At 41.9% G+C, this 25,807-nt stretch overlaps 1 protein-coding gene across 2 annotated transcripts; it reads left to right on the top strand.

Annotated features, from left to right (window-relative positions):
* Positions 1 to 8,757: 8,757 nt before the first annotated feature.
* Positions 8,758 to 24,058, top strand: SDR16C5 (short chain dehydrogenase/reductase family 16C member 5). Of its 2 annotated transcripts, none has more exons than XM_040586934.1 (7): positions 8,758 to 8,896; positions 11,543 to 11,886; positions 17,001 to 17,132; positions 18,116 to 18,215; positions 19,484 to 19,628; positions 20,205 to 20,330; positions 20,838 to 24,058. In XM_040586934.1, the coding sequence occupies exons 2-7, from the start codon at positions 11,566 to 11,568 to the stop codon at positions 20,929 to 20,931; spliced, it is 918 nt and encodes a 305-aa protein (XP_040442868.1). In that variant the 5' UTR covers positions 8,758 to 8,896; positions 11,543 to 11,565; the 3' UTR covers positions 20,932 to 24,058. The 2 variants fall into 2 exon arrangements, with proteins under 2 accessions (XP_040442868.1, XP_040442869.1); XM_040586935.1 differs by lacking the exon at positions 8,758 to 8,896 and adding an exon at positions 9,312 to 9,423.
* Positions 24,059 to 25,807: the final 1,749 nt, after the last annotated feature.

Raw genomic sequence — 25,807 nt, 5'->3', positions numbered from 1 at the left:
CAGTACTGTATAGGTACAAGAATCAGTCATGTCAGATCTGCTATGTAATTTAGCTTTCTGAAATGAAACGCTTCTTTCTTTAAACTGCTGCTCTCAACAATAACATTCTCCACAATCATTTTATAAAGTGTCCAGTACTCATACATAACTTAGCTGACTGCTGGATCTCTGAAAAGGGGCTTCTAGTCGGCAATTACTAGAAACAGTGGTTAATAAGTACACTTTTATAGGTATGTATTTGTTTTATAAACAGCCTGCATACTTGCAGATAAGAACTTGCAGCAGAAAAGTCAGTCTGATCTCCAGGACTAAGAATGCTGAGGGAAAAGGAAATTTCTTCCATTTATAACTTGAGGATGATATTTACTTGTTATCACCTACTTATTTATTGTGAGAGACTGAATAATCATTCACTTGATGCATGCTGTTAGATTTTATATTCCTCTGACACACTCCTCCCCTCTCAACTCTCTTCCAAACTGTCGTAAGGTCTCTTAACCAAAAAGCTATTGCATACTGTAACCAGCCTGCTCACTCTTCTGCATACCTTTCAAGTTCTACTAGATCCTTTCTGAGATGAGGGGAAGATGCAGAGGAATTAGTCTTCACTCAGCATTGAAGACGTGGGTGCACTATGGATGTAGTCATGGCGTGATGATTGCTTTCTATTTTCTTACCTATTTCTTCACCAAAAAAACATTCTTCCCAATGTTCTCTGAGCTCTTTCCCTATTCAGAGACCATTGATTTGGGTTTAAAAAGCAAGCAATTGTACGCCTGACAGATTTTGAAACAAAGGCCACTCTAAAATCAGGTTCGGTGGTCATGTTTTGTCCAAGTGTAATTTTCAGGGAACAGGAAGAAGGCTGAGGAAAATAACGTTAGTGGAACTATCCTTCAACTACAGGAAGGGCAACAGTGAAGCTTTTTAAAAATGGTTTTGTTTGGCTTTAAGCTATGGAATTAACACATTATAGGTTTCAAGTCTAGTACAGAGAAACATTTCAAAAATGAAATGAGCAATAGGAAATACAGACATTTCAGAAAATATAAGGAACCTACTTCATGTTCAGATAGATGAGAAATGCCACAGTGAGTGCTAGGATCATATCCTGCATTCAAAAGTAACCAAAACAAAGGGGGGGGGGGGGGGGGAGCGGGGAGTGGAAGTTGCCTCTGTAATACTAAGCTGATGTCAGGATTCTCTGTGGGTGAGGTTTCACACTTAGCTTGGTGTTGTCTGATCAAATCACAAAACTCCTGTGGCTATTCAGAGTCAGCTGTGGAAAAAAGTTTTAATTGAGCACTGTTTTTCTAGGTTTTCTAGTATAAAATACAATGAAAGATAAAGGGCTTACAAAAGGAGTGATAAACTTTTTTCCTTAGGGTTAGCTGACAGTAAAGACCTCCTGGACAGGTTTCTTTTCTTCACAAACTTCATGGAGATTATTTTATCGTACCACTTTGTGTTGCTGTGGTATCATGTGTATGATCCCTTTGTCACCTAACAACATGATGCTCAGTTTCACCCATCAAAAGCCAGGTGTATGCATTAAAATCAGAGCTAAGTGTGACAACAGTGACTTTTAAGAATATGAATCCTACATATAATACACAAAGATGCAACAGTTTGTTGTAGGAAAATTGTATTAACAAATGCAGTGGATGCATTTCAAACGTAGTCAAAGTCATGTAACAAAAGCATCAAAGTGTAAATATAGTAATTAGTATATATGAAAATGCAGTGCAGCTTACAAAAGGGCACGCAAGTGTGTCTGAAAGAGCTGGACAGGATTATTTTCCCCCTGCTTTTATATTTGAAATGTCTTTCTAACCCACAGAACACTATATAGGCCAATACCTTGTTAGTACTCAAGACTTCAAAGTCCTGAATACAAATTATCTCCCTGGTTTAGATCAGAATTTTACATCATGGAAGGAGCAGCTTGCTCTGCGTGCAGCATAAGCATGTATCACTGAGGCACATGCAGAACTACTTAGTGGCAATCGGGCCTGTACACTCTTCTTTTGGGGAGCTGTTCAACTTAAATAAACTATTAAGTGGACCATAAAAATCCAAATCTGTAGACGCGGGAGAGTGACATTTAAGTTTGAACCAAACCTGGCAAAGCAATGGTGATTTCATCTCTGGTTCCTCAGATACCTGCCGGATCACTTCAGAAAGCAGCAGGTTTGGGCTCTTCTGAAGTGACCAGGGAAACACAGTGAAACCTTGTCCAAGCCAGTACACTCCTGTAAATACCTTATGATCAATGTTCATGAATTTACATGTTCTCTGACAAAATCGTTTCACTAAACTTTTTATGTGTGAATTTTCTGTGCAGCTGAAGAAGCTAATAATTTAGAAATGATAGAGGAAAAAGGCAAGTTAAAATCCTAAAGCAGCAATGCTGGGATTCTGCAGATAGCAGAGACTCAAGGGTTAATGACATGGCAGCTAATAACTAAGTATGATACCATGGATATAAAAGTTAATTAAAAGTATCAGCAGTTATTGCTTTCATAGCATTTTTCTTCAATTCACAGACCAACAATTAATGCAGGGAAATGTAGCAGCCTTTACTCCTCTCACAGCCATTTGCAGCATTATCTCAACTGAGAAATACACAAGCCAAAATCAACCATCACAAGATGTATAAGTACATTCTGGCTTTCACCAAGTTTCACTGAGGGACAGAGGGTACTTTTCTTCTTGTTGAGAGGCACTTACTTCAGAATACCCAAAAAACCTGAGGCTTAATAATCACATCAGCTGGTATCCTAGAAAGCATGGTGCAGAGCTAGAAACTCCCATCTCCTTGAGGCCTGTAACGCACAAAATAACGAAATGACAGGGGAGCAGAGGTCAAGTTTCCTATTTTTACAGTAGCTTACGGTGATACAGGTATGGAATGGGGCTGAACACTCAGTGAATTAATGGCCACATGTTACAGAGTGCAATAGAGTGTGCTACAAGTTCTGCACCTCACTGCCACCAGGCTTTTTACCATCTAAAAGACAAAAAGCAAAAGAAGGAAAGCAGAGAAATGAAGATTAGGTCTGGCACAGAAGCACTATTCATTTGTTTTCTTCTCCCCCCTATCACTTATCTCCACCTGCAGCCCTTACCTACCTGCAAGGCTGCCCCAACTTTCCATCAGGGCACAGATCTGCTAGCCCAGATGAGGTACTCATCACGGCCTCACCTGGAGTCTTCCCTCAAGTTCACTTAGGTTTAAGTTACTTTTGGTTTGTTATACCCTGCTGTTTCCATCCCACGTTCTCCTCCAGTCCTTGCTTATTGCTGTATTAGAACATACTTTCCCACCCACTGCTTTGATACACACTCAATTAATTAAAACCTTGCTAACTTTTCTTTCTGTTAGTTGGCTATCAGCCTGCTGCCTCATTTCCCAAACATCACTACAGACCTCAGATCATTTTTTGCTAGCTTTGCTTCCCTGCTGTGTCTCTAATTTTTCCACATCAGAAACCTTGCATTACTCTTTATTAGGAAGAAGTTTTCCCAAATCCCAAATGGTAGGAAGCTGCCTCACTCTGTTTACTGTTCAATGAGGATTATGAATTACCTTTTTTTTCCCCCCAGCGTCTCCCTTTAAATCCATGCTGACAGCCTGTACACATCTGTATTGTAAATGATGTTTTAGCCCAAACTCCCCAAGTAACCACTCACAAATACATTTTTTTCATGGAGAAAGAAGACAAATCTCTTGTGGGCCACCTCCTTCCGCAATACAGGCAGGTTCTCTTAAAAGGAAAGATAGTATGATGAATATATACCATGGGCACGTAGGGGAGCATGCAAAAACAGTGAGCAAAGAGATACACAGCAGCAATCTCATTGCAGCATACTGTGGCAGACTACTGATTATGTGTGTTTGATATGCATCAGTTACAGCTTGTGCATTTGCAAATAATATCCTAGTGAGGGATTGGGAAACATAACACTGCTAGACAAGGCCCTGATTTATAACACTACCTGGACACATAGTTAATATTGGAGCACATGCTTTAACACTTACTGTATCACACTAGAATTACTTGCACCTTTTCTTTCATTCAGCTTGCTGTTCTGAATAAAGTGGGTCAGCTCTGGAGGCAAATGAGAGCTCAGCCAATGCTACCTGCTTACCTGAGCAAGCCCTCAGCTGCCACCCCCAGCTAGTTCGTGCCACAGTGTGTTTGGGATCAATAGGCTGAATACTTCTGCACACAGAGGGGATTAACATGCCAATTCCATCCCCGCTGCAGGGAGTTCAGTGAAGTTTAGCACCCTTGGCAAATATGACTTCAAAGAGGTGATGCTGCTGCTGCCATCCACTGTTATACTGCTGGGTGAGGGCTGGTATCATCAAGACCAGATACCTATGCTGTACCCACTTGTCCAGTGTGACTCAAAGCTCTGCAGATCCAATAAAGAAATTATAACCAGGTATTTGCGATGTCCTCATGGGAGGTGGAAAATGTGATTTCAGGTCCTTTACACCATCATCATCACAACCTTACTATAACAGAAACTGGTACATGTTTCCATGACTGAGGGGCATACACCACTTTTACCATCAGCAAACACTGGTTACTCATAAGAGCTGATGTAGTCACCTGCATCCACAAGGGATAATTGGACTTTGGCATTAGAGGACTAACACAACAGCCATTCCTGTCTGGATAAAGAACACAATTTCAGACACACCCTTGTCTACAATGTTACCTGTTGCCAAGGTTAGAGGCTTCTGCCCATGTCACTTTCACATCGCATGGGAGCTCTGATTAAAAAGTCTTGTTTTGCAAGCTTTCATTCCTCTTCCCACACAATCTTCTGCACTGTGTGGGCATGTGATAAATTTGATCACAGAGCTGGCCCAGATGAAAGAGCAAACCCCAAATATTTTCTTGCAGGGTTTTACTCATCAGTTTTGGTGAGGTTCACCACACCACAGCAAAATGCTCAGGGAATGAAAGACAAAGTGGCAGGTTCTGACGCTGACCATCATACTGTAAACACAGCTTAACAGCTGTAAACTCTGGGATCTGAGCATCCCATGGTTAAGTCATGATGATACTTAGTGCTGCTGTGTTCCTTTTCTGATGAGGATTTGTCCCTTTCTTAATTTGATTTGTAAGGGACAGAAGCATGCTTTTCAGTGCACCAAGCTGCTGGTTATATTTGCTGGATATATATATATATTCACATATATTGCTGAATATAACCTTGAACAGATGTTAGTGCAGCACATCCCACGCCCTCACCCTCAGTAAACAGGACTTGGCACTCTTCTCAGATGTAGTGAATGGAGCACCACTGGGTTATAGTTTTTCACTTCCACAATTCCTGTATTTTCAATCTGCTACTAAAGGGAACTAGAATTCAATAAATTCTTGTTAGAGGGTGAATATGACTCAAAGGAAACACATATGGTAAACGAAAATTCAGAATGCAACTCAGTCATCTGTGTTCAGGATGATGATCCTTCCTTTTGATTACATCCCCTTTACCCAAGCGGGTTTTCTTCTGCAGGAATAAGAAGGAAAAGTGAATTCTGAAGAATTCTGGCTAAGTGCTGTTTGCCCTACTTCCTTCATAGGCAACACGGGAGACAGTTAACTTCTATTAGCAAGGCAGTAGTTTTCAAACTAAGGCCCACTCTTCGCTGGGCAGTTGCAGTATGTGGCTAAGGGCAAGTCTGCAGGCTGCAATTGCAATGGCATACCTACAACTCCTAAAGCAGCTGACACTGACACTGGAAACTTAATAGGATTCTAGAAGATTCACAGTAGACATACAGAACGAATCACAGTATATAGGCACTGGTGGTATCTCTTGTACTTCCTTTCCTACTTCTTGCCAGTTAAAAGAAAGCAGAGAGATCAGACTGTTTACAAGCATATTACACTATTCCACTTCAACAGCTGGGGCAGGTGGGGAATAATTAATGCTTTAATATCAAAATATTTGTCACAATTTGAGTGCTCTGATAGAAATAAATTATATTTTACAAAAAACAAAAACAACAGAGCTTTTCAGAGAATGCGGCTGCAACAGCATACCAGTCTGTTGTTATTATCCTGAAGTGAGGATGAGTATCCCAGTCACTATACAATTGCATTTATCCAGCAGAGACCAACCCTTACTCTCCGTTTGCTTTATCCTTATTTGTTGCGACACATCTATAATCAAGATTAAATGGTGAAGTCAGGTCAATGTAATAATGAATCTACCACAGATTCACATGAAGCATAAATAGCACTTCAGCATGCTACTGTTTACACTGTTCCACTAGAGGTGCCAGTATCTACCCACAACAAATGTCAAGAGCTTTCTGGAAGTTATGGTAAGCCAAAATACAGTACAGCCCTAGCAGTACACTTACGTACACAACTACTACAGACAGGCAAAAGTGAAAGCACTTACAAAGTTCCTCAGACTTGTTCTTATGACTTGAATGACCTTGGGTTCCTTTGAAAACATCTAGCATGATGTTACACAAAATGCACAAACACCAGCAGTCCCAGTTCTGCACTCCTGGGATTTTGCCAGCACTCACAAATTGGTCCAGAAATAACATGTGGCAAGAGGGAGACATCCTCATCCAATACAAATTAGGGTAGTTTCATTTCTGGACTTGAATCAAAAGTAATGATTCCACTCGGGTCTTCTTTGACCTCACACTGTAAAAGACACTAATTTGACAGTCTTTAAAAGGGTTTCTTTACCTTAAGGCTAATTTTAGCCTTTCGTCATACAGACTAGTAAATTCAAGATACTTAGTGAGTTTATTACTTGGAGGAAAACTTTGTACAAGCTGGGGAAAAAAGCCAGGTGTCCCACCTTCTAATCTCAAATTCTGATAATAAGGTCAGTCTCAATGTGAAACGTTATTAATTTTCAAGTATTACTAAAAAGCACGGATTTTATCTAAACCTTTTTGAAAATTAAATGCGTAGGGTTTTGGTTTTTTTTTTTTTTTTTACACTTCCTTGTTTTAAGTGAGCTACTGTAAACAATACAAACCACAAAAAGAAAGCAGCAGCCAAACCCAGATTTCATCAGTGTCACTGTCCGGCTATCATTAGCCTCCTAAATTTACTGTATTAATACACTAATAGATTAACTCCCACTAAAATATTCTAATCCAGCAGTTAATTTCTTTTCTGTGAATAGATCTTGAGGGTGCAGCAGAGTCTATAGTCAAGAGTCTAGACTCTGACCCAAAACTACATACCTGAAATAAAAGACCTTTGACCTATTTCAGCAATACTTTAAATAGTTTGTGCAGGGGAAGCAAGAAAAGTATTTACTTAAACAGCACAGCACTTTTCAAACCCCTGCTCTTTTTGACTAAGAAGAGCCATTTGTTCCAAGGCAAGCAAGCAAGCGAAGCAACATGCTCCCTCACCAGTATGTATCACTAAGCGTGCTCTCCATCCTTTCTCCTTGGAAAGTGTTTGTGCACAGTGAGTTCTCAAAATTTCTTTGGAGATTACTGAATCAAACGGCAGATTTTTAAAGCTGCCTAAAGAAAGCAACATGAATTGCTGTTTCATATTCTTTATTATGCATTATATTAAATGCAGTGTTTCATAAGCATTTGCTTAATTCATCAGATGAAAGTAACATTCCGAAGGCTGGGTTCTGATACATCTAGAGACATGTAACAGCAACACGAATACACCAGTCTGAAAAGGGGCATACTGATGATCTCAGTGCTAAGAAAATACCTTCAGTCATATTTTTTCTGATGGTACTACGCATTCTCTCCTCATACAGACTTTCCTTGAAGTTGTGAACGTTCAGTGCCTTACAGTTTGAGTTCTGCTGCATAAGGATGAGCATGAGATTAAAAAAACACCTCCAAAACAATGCTGCTTTAAGAAATTAAAGTATCTACAGCAGTAAACACAGAGCACTTCACTGAATTACCAAACTCATGACTCTATTCTGACGACTGCTAGAAAACACATTTTGCAAGCTCAAGTCTCGTTCGCTCCCCTGAAAGGCCACCACGCTGGAAGGACCACGCATGCCCCTCCGAAACCCTGCTAGTGCCGCACGGCTCCTGCCGCCGGGCCCGGCGGCCCAGGGCACCTCTCCGCACCCAAGCGCACGGAGCACAAACCACCCCGAGCACAGCGCCTTCTCACTCAGGCTTCCCTAAGCCCTGCACGCCCCGAAGCCCACTACTACCCAACGGGTTTCTCCAAGTTTCTCCCGAAGGCAAAATCGCCCCCTCCTCGCCCGCAGCACCACCCTCCGGAGCCGCGGCCGGGTCCTGCTCCCGCCGCGGCCCACCCGGGCGGGCTCCGGCACAGCCCCGCCGCACGGGTCCGGAGCAGCCGGGGAAACCCACCGCCTCCCAGCGTCCCCGTTTCACACGCAAAACCGAGAAGCCACTATAACGCTGTCGGGTATTTCTTAAAGAAAACTCAGGGGAAGTGGGGGGGAGCCCCCGCCCGACGAGCTCTCCGTCCGCACAGCCCTCGCCCGACCGCCGGCCGCAGCAACGAGCTCCGGGGGGCAAGCGCCCCCACCGCCCCCAGGCCGCAACCTCCCACCGCCAGACCCGGCGCGGAGGGCAGCGCCCGCCCCCGGGCCCAGCCGGCCCCGGCCCCGGCCCCGCCGGCCAGCAGCCCCGGGCAGACAGCGGCCGCCCCCGGCCCAGCTCCCTCCCGCCGCGGAGCCCTTCCGCCCCGCCCCCGGGCATCCGGTCAGCGCCGCGCCGGGGCGGGCTGCCGGTATAAAGGCCGGGCCGTGTCGCTCCGTCCTGCCGTTCCCGCTGCCTCAGTCCGCCGCTCGCACCCGCCCCGGTGCCGCCTATCGCTGCGCCACGCCGGGCGGGCGGGGGTGCCCTCTCCGCCCTTCAGCCCTGCAGGCGGAGGTACCCGCGGCCGCGGGGGTCCCGGTGCTGGGGGCGTGCGCTGGGGGCCGGGGCAGGCTGCGGTGCCGCCCGGCGCGGGGAGCCGTGCTGGCAGCGTCCCGCCCCGGCAGCGAGGGGCGGCGGGCCGGGTCCCGCGGGCTGGCCGCCACGGCTGAAGGCTGCCGGGGTGGGAGCTGCGGCGCTGGCTGGGCCGGCAGGCCGGGCGTGCCGAGCTGCCCAGCGGCATGCGGGGGGTGGGGCGGGCGTTGCCGTGCCTCGGCCCCCGGCCGTTGGCCACAGGACCGCTGTGCTTTCGGGGAAGGGGTGGGAGGTCGCGACCTTCCAGGTGCTTGCTGAGCTCTGCTTAGGTGCCTTGTGATCAGCCTCGGATCTCTTGGGCTAGCAGAGGAGGCCGGTGGGTCGGAGGCCCCCCTCGGTGCTGTCGGTGGTTTGGGGAGCCCTGGCAGCCTGCGAGAGCCGCGAGCTGGCGCGGGTGCCAGCCCGGCGGTGCTGGCGAGCTTACCGGCGCTTGGAAAGGAACCGGCGTGGTAAGCCGTTGTAAAGCCTTTGATACTTCATGATGTAAAAGCCTTCCACGCTTAGGTCTGTGTGAATGTAGGCATATTAAAAAAAACAATACTCAGCATCAGAAGGGATCTGAAGCCTTATGTGTGCCAATGGTACCCTGGGTTAATGCACCTGTAGGTAGATCCCTGCTCATGTTAGTTGAGAAGCCCAAATCAGCCAAGTCAGTTAGCAAATTCGATTGTCCATGTGGACGTTCCTGGTCACAGTAGCTGGTGTAATTAGCAGTGCTAATGCAGTGAGAATGAAGGGATCTTGGCCCCACCAAAACCGGGTTAGGCGAGAGACGTGTCAGTGGAAACTAGGCATCTTGTTGAGGGATGTGGGGCTGGTGTTCTAAGGAAGTCTCCTGTGGTCTGTATGCCTAAGCCAAGTCTACTTCCCTAAGATAAAATAGGTACTTTCTCTAAGATCTAATATGCCTCTGCCCTATGCAAGCCTAATACATTATTATTTTACTTAATAGATTATGATGTAAATTCTAAACTGAGTTTAGGTCAAACTGTTACTCTAATTTCAAGGCAATTACCTCTTGTTTTTCCATAGGGAAAACATCCTTATCTATCCTGGGGATACCGATCTTCTTTCATACAAATGGAGTATGTTACATTTAAGTGCACTAAGTTAGTGTAATCAAGTTACATTCAACAACTGAATTTATTTTAAAGATTTGTTGCTTCTGTCTTAGAGCCATCAAAGAACTTGAGTTTCCAAAAACTCACTGTTTTTTTGATGTATGTGAAATTTAATAATATGTTTCCTGGATAATGTCAATATTGGCTCTAGAAAAATGTTCCTGTGCTGTTTTGATATTTCTAAAATTTCTTATTGGTGTCACTGCCTTTCATCTGTGCCAGAACCTCTGTATACCTTCACACCAGAAAACATTCACCCTATGACTTTTCTTTATCAGAAAGAACAACTTTTTTCCATACCTACTATGCGTCTGATAAATGCTTTTCTGTTGTTGGAATAGTTTTAAGATATCCTAATGTTTCTGCCAGAAAACTTTCTGAAATAGCTAGCTCTGTCTGAGCAGTGGCCTATCCCTTTTCAGGACAGACCTTGTTTCCCACGTACAAAACCTGAGACTCATGATAACTTGTGTATGTCTACCTGCTAAATCTCACAATCTTTGCTCAGAGCAGCAGAGATCCAAGTAACTTATCTCTTGGCACTCATCAGACATGTTTATCTATACACATAGATAGCAATGTTAACCAAGAGATGTTATCAAACTGGGGGTGTAGTGCTAAAGGTTGAAGTGTAAGTGCCAGTGTGCTTTACCTTCAGCTGAGAAGGAAGGTATTAATCCATCACACCATAACTGGTCAGAGACTAAAACCTGCTTTGACTGAGGGTGCATTTCTTGCATGGTTTTTGTATGCTGGGAAATAAATAACATTCCTTCAAGGACTTAAATGTGTGCTTGGTGTCAGCATTACTGTTATGAATACAGTCTGTGAAGTTTAATGCATACCTGAGATGGTATGATTCAGGCCCATAACATTTGCTTTAATGCAGGGAGGTGAAGGGAAGAAACTCAACAGCTTTGCAAAAGATTTTGTTCAATTCCAAAAGCGGGCTTTCCTCAACAATGGTAATGCTAGTAGCTGAAAAGCTAGTTGTGAAAGCCATAATTTACCTAGTGTGTTTTGGAGATGTATAAGCATACTGTATTCTGAAGCTCCCTATACTGGCAGTTTTTCAGGAGGGTTGAGACTGTGACTTTGATTATGCATTTGGTCAGAGCAGAGATGGAAACATGTGATGTGAGGGGTGGGGAATTTCTAAAGCAGGTGATGGCAAGTGGTTTTATTGCCTCTGCCAAATGGTAAAACAGTTGTGTGCTGCATTCTGGAAGGGAGTAGGAGCAACCTGAAGATGATACAGAAACAGGACAAATGGGTCAGATGTGCAGATGTAAGCATATGTTTGTTTTTTTTTTCAGACAACACTCGGAAGCAGACTAGAGAAAATATTTAGAATGGATCTGAAAATGCCTTTCAGCTTTGAAATATTGATGTTTGCATTTTTTATCTTTATGGTTTATTCTATCTGGTAAACATTTTCTTTTATCAGGTATCTGAAGAAACAGCCTCAAGATGAACTTCTTGCTGGAAACATTCAAAGTAATCGGACTTACTGTTTATTACTTGCTGGAGTCACTAGTGTTCCTGATTGTGCCTAGACGGAAGAAGAATGTTAGTGGTGAAATCGTATTAATAACAGGAGCAGGAAGTGGCATTGGAAGACTGTTATCTTTAAAATTTGCTAGCCTTGGAGCTACAGTGGTTCTCTGGGACATCAATCAAGAGGGACTCAAGGAGACAAGTAGGCTGGCCAGAGAAAATGGAGCAGCGAGAATACACTGTTACATCTGTGACTGCAGCAAAAGGCAGGATGTCTACAGAGTAGCTGATCAGGTAAAGTATCTTACTTGTGGCTTTGACACTACTGAGTGCATGCATGTGCATCTAATTTTTAGCGACCTCAAAGCAAGAGATTCAAGTTAATTCAGAATGTATTGTGCATGCTACCTATTTCAAGAATACCGAGTTTTAGAGTTGACTTGTGTACTTCTGTTCCTTTAAAAATAAAAAGAGCTGGTTCTCTTTTTTTTGTCAGTAGCCCATTTCAGCTGGCTAACTCCTGATTCATTCAATTACTAGGCAAGCACTTACTGGTGAAGTACAGAAAAATCAATTTATTGAAGCTATAGCAGTATTCCAAGTTCTGGCAGCCTTTTACCAAAAGTAAACCCTGAAGACTGTACATTGAAAACTGCCTAAGCAGTTAATCCCCTTTACAGATAATTCCACAGCTGTGAATAGATTTTTTCAGACTTGCTTTATCAGCATTAATGAGTGTATCTTGAAGCCTTAAATATTTCTTTCTTCCTTTCTGAAGAGCTTTGTAAATATAGCATGTGGTTAGATATTTTAGGCAGACTAGTAGAATTGCCAAAAGCTAAAATTGCTTAACAGTTTCCATTATAACAACCTGTTTTCATTTGCTTAAAACATTGCTAAACTTAACTGTTGATCTAGAAAGTTTCCACAGTAAGTGTTATGTCTGAGGATGAATTTAAAAAAACCCTCAGCTGTCTTCAGAAACATCTGTTGGCTGGAATAATGTTTAAGAAGCTCTAGCCTTCTGCATTTTTCTATCTGCAAAAATGGCTAGAACAAACTTTCTGGTAAGTGAAACTTGTGCGTGACTTGGAGCTTGCTAGAGGCTGGTACTGCTGGTTTTATATCCTCATAATGCTGGTCATCCTTGGTCCCTCTTGCAGCTCCATAATGCCAGCTGAGTTGTACATCTGCTGTCCCTGCAGAGCAGTTGCATGTGCCTCACCACAGGCCTGTAACTGCATCCTGATGGACTGGAAGGAGTGAAGGAGCGGGGAGTATTGCAGTGTGAAGGACACAGGGATGAAGAAGACAGAAAGTAATGTTCTTTTTTGAGGACTTGAGGGCTAGCACTTTAGCCCTATGGATTAAAGCAGTATCAGAGCCTTTCTGGCCAAATATGAAAAGATGAGTGTGTACATATGTGTGTGACACAGGTTAGGGATGACAAAACAGTCGTAGATAGGAGTGAACAAGTGGTAAGGGGGTCTGAGTGCATGATGCCTCACTTATAATCTTCTGTCAGCAGTTCACTAACAGCTGATTCACTAATAATCCGCCTCCTGATCCCCATAGAGGAAAATCTCCTACTACCATTATTTCAGAAATATCATGTCCTGCTGACAACTGATGTAGAACCGTGCAGACAACTTTCCTGTCTTATTAGTAACAAAAAGACTTTAGTATTAGTTATTGCTTGGTGGCATTGTTTACATGATGCGGTGAAGTAGATTTTGGCTCATAGTGTTCAGTGTCACCCTTTGCAATATGGGACAGGAGGGCTCCAGGTTTTGTTTCCTGCCCCTCCCTGTGATTCAGCTTCACACAATGACTTGGAGTTTTGCAAGACTGTAGCAAACTGAGTGCATGTAGGCAGGGCAGGATATGGTTGAAAGCTGTGTGCCCAGTAAAACAGTCTCAAAGCCAAAATGAAATGTATGTGGACCTTAAATACCTGCTTCTGGTACTTCATCAGCCACACAGAGAGACAAGGGGGAAAAGTCATTTCAGTAGGAAGAAAACAAAAAAGCTCTTCAGATGTGGTGGTGGTGTTCCCTTACTGTACTAACAGGATGAAGGACAGCTTTTAGCTATCATGAGCTATAGCTTAAAACTTGTTTCTGATGTCCCTGTTGCAGAAGTACCCAACCCCAAAAAGGATGTGGCCTTCTCTGACCTATGTCTCCCTCCCCTGAGTTCAGCTAAACTTAAAGAATCTAGGGCTTTGAAAAGAAACTAACTGGTTTTTGATCTTCTTATTTGTGAAGAAACAAAGCCTTTTTGTCATTATCATGTTGCAAAATTGCATCTGGGCTCACATTTACTTCCAGGGTATCTCTTGCATGGTGTTTTTTTGCTTATCCACTGTTTTTTCTTGCTAGTAAAGATGATGGTTTGCAGCCAGTTTTCTACTTTTCTAAGAATCTTTCCTGTGCAGAGGAGCAACAGTAGAAGCAGATTTCCTGGTGCTATTTCATGCTGCTCGTAAAACATCCAGTGCTTTCTTCAGCTCTTGTAGGCAGTTACGGAGGGGTTTGTGATTAAAGAGTAGATGCTTTGGGATGATATTTGGGAGTTGCTCGCTACTAAACTTCAATATAAGGGCATAACTGCCAAAGCAAGCGAGAAAGAGTGTTTATACCTTAAAAAGATGTTTAACCAGATGAGCTGTTTGCATAATGCTTGCCTTACCTAGGCTTAATGCAAACACCTGTAACATACTTTCCTGCCCTGCACAAATGGGGAGGTTTAGAGCTCTGGAAAGCTGACATTATCCACCCCAGCCCCCAACAGCTAGGGAAAAGGCTTGGTACAGATCTTTTGTACTTGGCCTCAAAGCAGAAAGTTGGAAGGGCTGGTTGTCTTGGCTCTGTCATGCTGAGGGGAGAATGCAATTAAAACAGCCATTTACTGAGGAAAGAGCTGCCACATCTAGTTAGTAGGGAAGCAACATGAACAGAGGTATTGTAAAGCTGGAATTATTTGCCTGGGTTGCAAGAAGGCACTCAAATCTGCTTTGAGTTCTATTCAGAGTGTGAATATATTTTAGACTGAGCAGAGACAGGTGGTAAAGAAAGAGATTGTTCAGTTTTTTGCCACTATTTCCCTTTTCCATCAACAGAATGCTCCAATCACCAAGTTATAAACTGTACATACCACATCCCCCACCTCTGTCTGTCTTCTGTTTGCACAAAAGAAACATGACCACTTATTCAGATACTTGTTCTTTGCCCCAAAGGTTAGATTTAGGGTACTGGTCCAGACTTCTAGAATTGCTAAATCATCTGACATGAGGCAGTATTAAAGCATCATTTACTAACGATTGCATTTATGTCTCTGAATGTGTACTGAGGGGTACATTCTCAGGTTGGTGACTAGAGCAATGTGTCTAAGGCTGACATGGAGATCGTGTGGCACTGCTTCAGAAATACTGGAATTGTTACATGACAAAGTTTTAAGAGGGGAATAGACAGACAATGTCTGCAGTGAATGAGGTGGAGAGGGGCTCTGGCTGATTAATAACTGTTCTATATAATCCTACCAAGGCTCCTTTCTGTTTTTTAAACTCTTATGTAATTAACAAACATGGACAAGATTGGGACAAGTTCAAGGAAGATGAGGAAATTAAGCTAGAATAAAGGATATGTGGTAGATTATCCTTTAATTCTTTACTGCTATACAGACCTGGTCTGTCTGTGCTTTCTTCAGCCACTATAGGTACCTAGCAAAGGAAACACTGTGTTCTGTGAGCTGCAGCAGTATGGCAAGATGGGATAAAACCAGCATGGTTTCCCAAAGCTACTGATCAGCGTGTATTTAGCACTTGATCTGGAAATCACAAATTAAAGTACTTGCTTCCTTTTTCCCAGGTAGCTCAGATTAATTAATTGTACTTCAAATACTACATTAAATATTTTCATTCTCCTTTTGAGAGCTAGCACAGTATCTTAATATCAGCTAGCCTATAGCTGCTCTCTCAAGTGAGTCTGTTCATAAAAGTTCTCAGTCTGGAGCTAAAGTGAGAACTATACTCCTCTTGCTGAACTAAATGTGTAGGTATTACTCTTTAGCCAACTTATTTTCTGGGAACCACCTCAAGGATTCTGGTACAGTGTTAGGATTGAAGCAAATACACTAAAACAACTGTCTGCACCATCACCTGCAGAAGCTCATAAGGCTTTTGCCTTCTGTGACTGTATGACCCCTAAAATCTTCCTGTACTCAGAATCCTACAGCTTTTGTTTAATTTCCATAACAAACTACTACCCTTCCTACAGTTTTCTCATTTCTTGTGTGGTCCTGAGTGCTAATACCAATGGAGAGATAGGGTTCTTTTAGGCTGTTTTCATGAGAAATAAACTTGTAAAAAAAAAAACACCCTTTTTGTTTGGTAATGTAAGCTCTTAAGTTCCTGACCTGTAAAGTTGGTTGAAGTTAAGATACCTGAATAAATAAAAAGGTTGTAAGGAGGAAATATTTTACAGGTAGTCTTTCTTACTGCCTATGTGTATGAGGAATACTTCTTATCAAAAGTGACTGTTTGCCCATACCAATTGTAACACACTGGGGGAAGAAAATTCCATCTGCTCCCCTGGAAAGCTGTAGGGAAGTGTGCTTTAATGTGTGCACCATGGAATGCAAGTAAAGTTACCACTTTTGGAAAAACTACTATGTAATACATTAGTGTTTAACAGTCACACTCAGAAGTGGAAAATGTGGAAAGCAACATGAAGAATCTTGAAATACCCGAAATACTAAGATGCTACTAAGTAGCTGCTGCCCTGTGCAGTGGGAGAGATGAATACCTGGACTGCTGGGATGCAGGCAACTAACACTGGTGAAGATTCAAGTACTGTGCAAGCTGGCTTTAGCCTTCAAGTCATATGGCAACGCTGCCGCTGTGCTCAGGTTGCTCTGTGGAAAATGCAGGATTTGAGTATCACGCAAGGAACCTTAGAAGTGAAAGTTTAGATATTTCAACCCTCACACAGATTATGTACCTGATTCTGATGAAGTCACCTGAGGATCTATGTACTGTGCCTCACCACGTGGCATAGAAATGGCCCTACAGACAGAGTTGTTTGTCGGTTTTAAGTTGTATTTATTATAGCAAAATACTTGTATTAGTTAAGTCCCTATTGCAGAGAGCTTGCCTGGAACATTTGCAGCAAGAACCAGAAATGTCAAAAGCAGAAGCCTGTGTGGAGCTGTTGGGCTCCACAGCCCCAGAGTAAGTCCAGTTGTAAGCTCAGCTCTAAAAATGTATTGGGTGAGAATATGCAAGAACCTGAGGTGTTTGGATGTGTAAGGTCAACTTAGTTGAAATGTGTGCTATTTCATATGTTTTCATTTATAAAACTTGGAAAGCATGTATTTATTATATAATATCTTGAGGCTTTTTCTTTTAGGTTAAAAAAGAAGTTGGTGATGTTAGCATCCTAGTCAACAACGCTGGTATTGTAACTGGGAAGAAGTTTCTTGATTGTCCAGATTCGCTTGTGGAAAAAAGCATGGAAGTGAACATAATGGCACACTTCTGGGTAATATCTGTACTTTGCATATATACACCAAAAAAGCCTTTCAACATGTTTTTAGTGTTAATTTAACCTTTTGGAATTGAGGAAAATATGAAAGGGTATATAGGTCCTTGTAAGTTCAGTCAGAAATTATACAAGAAATTACCTTCTGTGCCTGGGAGTCTGTAAAATAGAACAAGGGTAGAAGAATGGATCCTTTGGGAACTCCTGGCAGAGGTGGGTGGAAGAAAAACTGCTTTATATTTAGAAATGCTCTTAAGAACTGAAGTTTACCATCTGCTAAATTCTGAAGTTAGTCATATGTACAGTCCCTCAATATTAGTTGACATGAATGAAGCAGGCCCAGACTAAAAGTTGGTGCTCTCGTAACAGAGAAGTGTTCAATTCTGTTAGTGTTCTACTTACTTTGTGGTTATGGTAGTTTTGGTAAGAAATACTACATGTTCAGACAATGCTCTTAATAAGTGGGGCTTTTGTCCAAAATGCGTAACTTCACATGCTTTTTCTTCCTTCCAGGGAAGGCAGGTCATCTATATGGTGTTCCTATCATAAAGAACTGCAAAGGGGTTATTAACACATGCTTCAGTTTCATCATAAATAAATTTCATCACAAAGATTAAAGGAATGTAATGGCATAATTTTTTTTTGCCATTTTATAAAATTTTCAGTAAACATTTCATTCTCCTTTGAAATATTGCAGTGCTGAGCTTTAGGCTGAAAGAAACTTAACAACTAGCTGAGAGAAAGTGGTACCGGTACTGGTGGGGCCTGGAAAGTCCCAGCGCAGTGTTTGAAGGTTAGAGCTCAAACAACAAACTTTTTTTTTTTTTTTTTTTCTTTCCACCGCCCCTCCTCTTCCATAGTGGGACACGGGGGGAAGCTTATTTAAACTGCAGGGAAAATTTTTTTAAAAGAAAAATTCAAAATATTATAGCATGTAGTTTACTTAGTAAAATATTTCATTGGAACTCTAACTTACATTGCAGACTTACAAAGCCTTCCTCCCAGCAATGATGGCCTCTAACCATGGACACTTGGTTAGTATTGCAAGCTCAGCAGGACTGACTGGAGTCAATCGTCTTTCAGGTAGAGCATTAAAGCTAATGTTCACTTAGACAATTAGTTTGATTTAAACTCTGCAATTTAAACTCCTGTAAAAAATCCTGATTTTGAGTTTCTGGGTCTTTGCATATAGGTAAAGCAAATGGTCATACTTTCAAACCAGATGATCTTAAACAGATCATTCCTTTCAAAAGAGTCTTCCAAGTACTGAGCAGTGCTGTGAAACAGGTTTTTCTGCCAAGGCAGTTAAAGGATCTAGGAGCCATATAGAAATTTGGAAACTGGTAACGTCAGTGTTGTTAAGCTGCAGGTATTTGGTGGGGAGAAAGACACTTTGTTTTGCTTCTTTTTTAATTCTTGCAGCATGTTCTCAAGCTAAGCAGAATGCTGTACAGGTTTCCCTGACTCAAAGAACTACTAAAATTCAGGTGTGGTACAGAGGCAGAGGTGCGATACCTCATTTTGCATTCTCTGTGTCTCAGCCATTCATTCAAGAGGACCCATACAGTGATGGAAAGAAAGTGTTGAGACTAGGGCAAACTCAGAAGGCATTTCTGGAAAATGTATGCAAAGGGGAAGGAAAATGAAATAAGGTGACATAGCAGTAAAAGAAATCTAGCTTCAAGGAAGCGATAATGAAGAGAAATTGAATTTCAGGTTGAAACCACATGAGAGAGTCTTGGGAGCTTGAGTTTGATGCATAAGAAGCTGGTGCATGGATTCAAAGATAAGGTCTGGTATGAAAAGATCATTTCATTTGCTGTTGTTCAGAGAGTGGAAAGGTTATAGCAGGGGATGCGATGAGAAACCCTCTGCCTGTCATGATCAATTTAGGAGAGGGGAAGTAAAGGGGTGAATTGCATCAAACACAAATTTTCTTTGTAACCTAATCCTGCAAACAGTTCCTACTATGTTCTAAAGTATTTTCTTATTGGACAGTAATTTCCTGCAGGTATTGCACATATATCATTTCTATACTACAGTGCTGCTGTTGTACACTGAAAAAAAACCAAAAACAAAACCAAAAAAAAACCCCAACCAAAACCAAACCAACAACCCCCCCCCCAAAAAAAAAAACCCAAACCACCAATAAAACTGAAACAAAAAAACCCCCCACAAACACACAACTGTGGCTAGTTACTTAACAGGGGCAAAACTATGTTCTAGTCTCCATCAAAAACTTACTGCTCCTGTGTACTTGTTCAATGGTAGGACTCACTAAACCTGTTTAGTAAAGTTTAGTTAGTAAATTAAAATGTTTAACTGCAATTATTGTTTTATTTATTTTACAGATTATTGTGCAAGTAAATTTGCAGCAGTTGGTTTTGCTGAGTCAGTTGATTTGGAGTTGAGAGATCTGAGAAGGACTGGTGTTAAAACCACAATTGTGTGTCCTTACTACATAAACACGGGAATGTTTGATGGCTGTAGAACCAAGTGAGTAAATTCTTATGAAGTTCTTATGCAACGTGCATATTTAGCATGCTACGTATTCCTATTTCCTTTATGAAAATCATAAGCTACGTTTTTCTCTGCTTGTGTTATTTTTAGGGCTTCAGATGGGTGTTAATAGTGCTATCCAGTGACTGGGCAACCCAAATGGCAAAGCCCTTGGTACTTTACTGTTCATTTAATCTGAAATGTAATTGGTATCCTTTCCTCTGCAGAAGCCAAATGCTCCAGTTGTCCTCTCTGGTTTCTAAACCCCCATTCACCTCCTGAAATCAGTGGCATAGCTTTGCTCCATATGCTTGTATAATAACAAAATTTAGGAGCCAAATAAAAGCCTAGTGTGTCTTAATGTGAGGACTATATGGATTTGTCTCATTATAGATCATACAAAGGGAAAATAACAATGGCCACTCACTCCCTAACACAATGAAAGTTCTGTTGTTCATAGGACTTGTAGTATTTATTTCTTTCCGTTGAATAACTGCAAAATTGAGACTTATTTTGAGTAAAATGGGAATCCAAACCAACTTGTATTATTGTAAGAAATGTCTTCTCTTCCAGGTGGCCACGTCTGCTTCCTGTTCTGGAGCCGGAATATGTGGCTGAGAAGATAATCACTGCTATTCGGAGGGACCAAGAAATGTTGCTGCTACCACGCAGTCTTTATTTTATATTACCTTTGAGACAGTAAGTTACGCCTTTCCTTCTTTTCCACTCTTTTTTTCTGTCCAGGGATTTTTCAGCTATACGTTTGACTAAAAGTGCAAACTAGGCTTTTACTTGTTGGTGTGAATTTTCATTATGTTCTGCAGGGATTCAGTCTGCCCTTGGACCACATAGCAATGACAGAAATATCTAACTGTGCCTTGCTGACCCCACTGGGGTGCAGCTTTACTCTGTGCTGTAGAGACTGGGCCTGCTCCTTAGTAACTGCATGCCTGGCGTCTTGCTCCAGCATTAGGGCACTCCCGACTCTGTTGCAGGCTGGTCTGGGAAATGGATCTAATAACTCAGGCTGCCAAATGAGTGCAATAGTTATTTTGAGAGGACCAGTGGTACTATATTCTAGAGAGTATACTGTCTGCCAGTATTAGCCAGGTAAAACTTAATTTTGTGATAAAACTGCACAACTCTTCTGATGTCTGTTGTTGGTTTGGTTATTTTTTTCTCTTCTTCAACTCCCCTACCCTACAGTATCCTACCAGTGAAAGTAACTGTTCTCTTTGCGGACTATTTGGGAATCTTCAATGTCATGGATAGCTTCAAAGGTCGAGCGAAGAAGGACTGAAAAAGCACAGAATTCTGAGACGAGCAACTCTAAAGTGGACCTTGTTGAAGGTGGTAGTGGTGGTAAAGGTTTGCTTCTTTAGCAGCTACGAACTTAAGGTGCCTCACTTCTCATTAGTAACATTTTTTTAAGGAAATTGCTTTTTAATTGCTGTAAATCAACAACTTTCACTCAAACATTTTTTTTTTTTTAATCCAGTGAACTGTTTTCTTCTCACCTCATTATGGAAATTTGTTCCATTGATTTGTTATAATGCCTTAAATATGATCCTGCATCACAAACTAATAGTTGACAACTTCTGGGGGAGAAGGGACGAAGAAACCGTGTGTGTTTGGAAGGGAGCCAGGAAAGCCTTTAGTGGACCTGGCTTCTTGCTGCCGTTCACTGAACCATGAAGAGGGCCTGTACTGCTGGTGCCGTTACCATTCCCTGGTAAGCTGAGGAATTCAAGAGTTTCCTGAAACAACAGATTCAAATTTATCCAAATGGAAGTTTTGTGACATGAAAGGATGTGCTGTGTTGGTGCAAAACCAATGAAATATATTAATTTGTGGAGGTGGTGATCTTGGAGTCATAGATGACTGGATGTCAGGGCAGGGAGGGTGAAAGATGTAAATTATGTATTTGTGCCAATCTACTTTTGTCCGATCTATTTTAAAAGCTAATATTATGACTGTAACTTTGTAGTAGAGTTCTTCGTATCTTTTAAGTGCAATATTTTAAGAACAATATTACATTTTTGTCTCCTAAGCCAAATAAACTTGTAGCTATAAAGCATAGGACTGCCAGTCTAGGTGGACTATCAAATGTCTTGCCACGTAAGACAATGAGCTACTAAAAGCAAAGGTATTACATCGTATAATCAGGGCTTCTCTTGGGGTTATTTCAGAAAGGAATGATGCTGAAAGTACGGGAGTGAATGGGATCATTACAGCCATAGCTTGAGCAACAGTGTCTTGCTTCTCTGAGTTGGGTGACAGGTTGCCTTGTGTCTACAGAGACTTGTTTTACTTTATTCTTAGGACTATCCATTTATTTTGAACATATGCTGAGGAGACCTTGCCCTTTTTGACGATGGGCACTTAGTAAACTGAAAGCCTCCTTGACTTTTCTAAATCCAAAACAAGAGAAAGGAATATATTTAAATGTATGTCATTTATGCACTTGTTGGCTAAGCTCACTTTGTGTCGTGGTACTCTGCTGGCAATCAGTAACACCTGCAAACTAAGACTAAAATGCATTAGCATGCACTTAATTGAAGAACATTATGAAGAAAAGGGTGAGTTTTTTAATGTTGGTTTGTTTGTGGGGTTTTTTTTTTCCATGATGGCCTAGAAACTACCTTCATTTTCTTTGTCTATACAATTAGAGAGGTTTACCAATGGAGAAAGGTTTACATAGCACTACTTTACTACTGATAGGCAAGAAACCGAATAAAACAAGTGCATTAAAAATAGCCTTTATGATGGACTGATGAAAGTCAGAATTCAGACTGATGAAGAAGATATTTGTCTTACCGTCCCTTCAGACCTGCAACTGTCCTACCTCAGAAATTCTGCTTATACAGTACACTTCAGGACATAAAGTTACTAATTAAAAAACAGATATTGCTGAAATGTGCTGTCCATATGTACATTACACTGTTCACAAAGTCAACACTAGTGTGGTATATCTGTGTCTTGTAGACTCCTCGCCTTTTTATCCTAACAGCACACTTTTGCTTCCTAACTATGAAACATTAAGCGTGCAGGATTCTGGAGCAAAGAACTGGATTATACATATGAACAGTATATATCAAACTTCAGCTTTTGTGGGAGCAAGTAGTTTTTCATTTTTAGTGTCTCTGCAAACAGGTTCTGCTGAGGGAAGTTGAAAGCAATGAGTCCGGCTGTGGGATCTGTGGATTATCAGTAGGTTCAGGTTTGTCACACCACTAGAAGGATCTTACCCAAAAATCTGCCAGAGAAGTACATCTCCGTAGGGATTTTACTAATTCACAGAATCATTGAGCTTAGAAAGAACTGCTACTCAGAGCAAAGTCAATTAGAGCAGGTTAGTCAGTACCACCTCCAGTCAAGTTTTGAATATCTCTGAGGCTGGAGACTCTACCATCTCTCTGAGCAACCTGTTCCAGTGTGTGTTCACACTCATTTTAAAAACAAATAAATACAAATTATGTTTAAATTGAATGTAGGTTTTTTACAATTTGTGCCCATTGCCTCTTGTCCTTTCAGTGGATACCACTACGAGTTTGTCTCTGTTTTACACCTTCCCATCGGGTACTTATGCACATTGAGCCTGAACCTTTTCTCCTCTAGACCAAGCAGCCCCAGTTCTCTCAGCTTCTCCTTGTATGACACACGCTCCAGTACCTTAATTGTCTTTGTGGCCCTTCACTGGACTCACTCCAATATGTTTGTGTCTTTTAGAGACCAGATTCTGGAGTATGTTGAGTGCATAATCTGTCATACAGAGCTTCAATAGAAAATCTCTGCTAGCTAGCTGTCCTGGTAGGAGTACAAAAATATTGCTTTTATGCAAGTGTGCTGCTACCACTTTGAATGTTACGGTCACTGTCAAATTACTTTGTGTGACTGGAGGATAATATCCTGTCCTGTTGATGGTTCTGATCTCTCACATCTCCTGAGAGATGTACAGTTGTGTCCTGGAGGTCCAGTAGCACAAATCTTTCCTGTGTGTTCAGGAGGTGATATGGAGTGAGTGTTTCGATCTACAAATGACACAGGAACTTCTTGAGATAAAAGACAGCTTATTTCCAGCATAACAATGATCTTGATTGATTACTTTTCTGATGCCAAGAAGAACTCTTTCCTCCTGCTCTCTGCAAGAAAACTACTCATGGAAAGATTCCGGAGAGACCCAAACGAGGAGATGGAACATGAAATGGAAGAGCATCTCCATTGTGACAGCATCATGTCTGACAACAGCAGACTGCTTTCTGAAGTACATCAGGCAGCTCCCACAAAGGAATTCCTGGTTTCATGACTGTTGCTTGAAACTTTAAACAGTCTCCAACAATATGATTGGGTCCCAGATTTGAGTGGGATGGCTTCATTGGCTTGACAGTCACTGATACAGTGATTCAAAGACAGTCCAGAACATGGTATTTTGTTGACTGTTGTGTTTCTTTTCCATGTAAGTTCATATTCCTGTGGTAGCAGAAATTTTACTATCCTCTAATGCTTCAAATCACAGAAAACATATTTTTTTCTTGGCACTCATTTGGTCCTCTGAACAAGACTGCAGAGGAAACCAACAAAAAAATAGTGGCTGAGATACAGGCTCTATTACTGTTTATTTTATGATTTTGGAAATCTTGCCCAAGAGCAATATGCAGCTGATTGGATGTTGGTCTTCATGGTGGTCTAATCTCATTTTAGGAAGGAACCAAGCAGGCAGCTCTTTTTGGTAACTTTCCTAGGGGCAGTTGATCTGAAGACACCTCTGTGGACTGCATGCTTTGCTAAGCGGCTGTCCAAATCCATAGGCTTTGTAAAATCTTTTAACAAAATAACTTAGCTTCTCTGACTGAATTTTTCATTCAAAAAAGACAGGTTTGGATCCACAGCTGTCAGATATTCTAGGAGAATGCAGAACTACTGTCTCTCTGGTAAGACTTAGCGAGGTCATTGATGCTTCAATAGGTGGGGGAGCATTACAGGTGCTGGCTTTTGTCCACTCAGACTACACTTTCTCTGTAGTCCTAGGTGTCTCTAGCTTGACAGATCTTTCCTCTGCTTGCCAAAGCCACCAAGCTCATAGCCTGAAGTTGTACAGATAACATACACCTGACGAAAACATAGCTTTGTCTAGGGAAGAGGGGTGAAAAAAAACCAACTTCACACCTTTTTCTCTTGCCCTCGGCAATATTCACGCTAGGAGTAACAGTGTCCTCATTGGGACACAGACATACAAGAAAAGGGTATGACGAAGGCATAGGCTGTGTGCCGAGGTGCCTTGCCATGTTGGGTCTGCTGGGTAGTTACTGCTTGATCAAAACAAACCTTGATTATTGGTACAGCTGTGATGAGAGATATCACCCTTGTCCAAGGTGGTAAATAACTACATCTAAGGAAACATGTTTCTGTGGGACACGTGATAGTCTTTCAGATTCCCTGCCCAGTAGAGAAGAACTGCAGAAAGGGCTCAGGAGAGGCAGAGCACTAAGTCAGGGTCTGGCATATTCCGATGCATTCTGCTTTCCATGTCTGGGGATCCAGAGGCAGCATCCCTGGCTGTGGCACAGAAAAGAATCAACAGAGCCAGAACATGAGTGGCAGCAACAGCTCTGCCAGCAGATTCAACCAACAGCAAAAAAAGAGGTTCTTGCCAAGCAAGTTTTGTCCATTGGCACCATAAACTTTGTGCCATGGAGGTGCCATGATCTAGGGTATGAAACCTAGGTGATGCTGTAGTCCCAGTGGGGAGGAATCTGCATCACCTGTATTAAGTGCATCACTGTAAAAGCAGCTTGTTTGGGGGTTAATGTAGAGTGAGATGTGATAGCCGAGGTATATGCTGAGCATGCAATCCTCAATGATTAATTCCCAGAACTGGGACTTTTTGGTGGAGGGCTAACATGAAGGGTCTTCTTTATGTTCATTTTAGAAAATACACTTTACGTTACTTATTGGTCTGTCTGCATATTTCTTGCATGATGATGGTTGATACTGAAGCACACTCATACAATGTACCGTGCACAGTTAATTAAATTCCAAAATGGATTTGAGTAATGCTACAGTTATTGCAAAATAGCATACCTGTGTTTTGGGAAGCTTCTAGTGACTTAATTTAAGAGACAGCTTTCAGTTGAAGTTGAAGTCCCTCATGAGAGCCAGGGGCTTGTAATTGTGAG

Source organism: Falco naumanni, chromosome 3, assembly GCF_017639655.2.
Source record: "Falco naumanni isolate bFalNau1 chromosome 3, bFalNau1.pat, whole genome shotgun sequence".
Classification (NCBI taxonomy): Eukaryota; Metazoa; Chordata; class Aves; order Falconiformes; family Falconidae; genus Falco; species Falco naumanni.
The sequence above is the reverse complement of the archived record's forward strand: the minus strand, read 5'-3'. Positions and strand labels throughout refer to the sequence as shown.

What these genes read in the sequence shown, in the direction of transcription:
- SDR16C5 (XM_040586934.1), top strand. Translation starts at nt 11,566, where the DNA reads ATGAACTTCTTGCTGGAAACATTCAAAGTAATCGGACTTACTGTTTAT. An exon ending in ACATAATGGCACACTTCTGG is followed by an intron (nt 17,133 to 18,115) that starts GTAATATCTGTA and finishes CTTACATTGCAG; the next exon opens with ACTTACAAAGCCTTCCTCCC. An exon ending in TTTATATTACCTTTGAGACA is followed by an intron (nt 20,331 to 20,837) that starts GTAAGTTACGCC and finishes CCTACCCTACAG; the next exon opens with TATCCTACCAGTGAAAGTAA.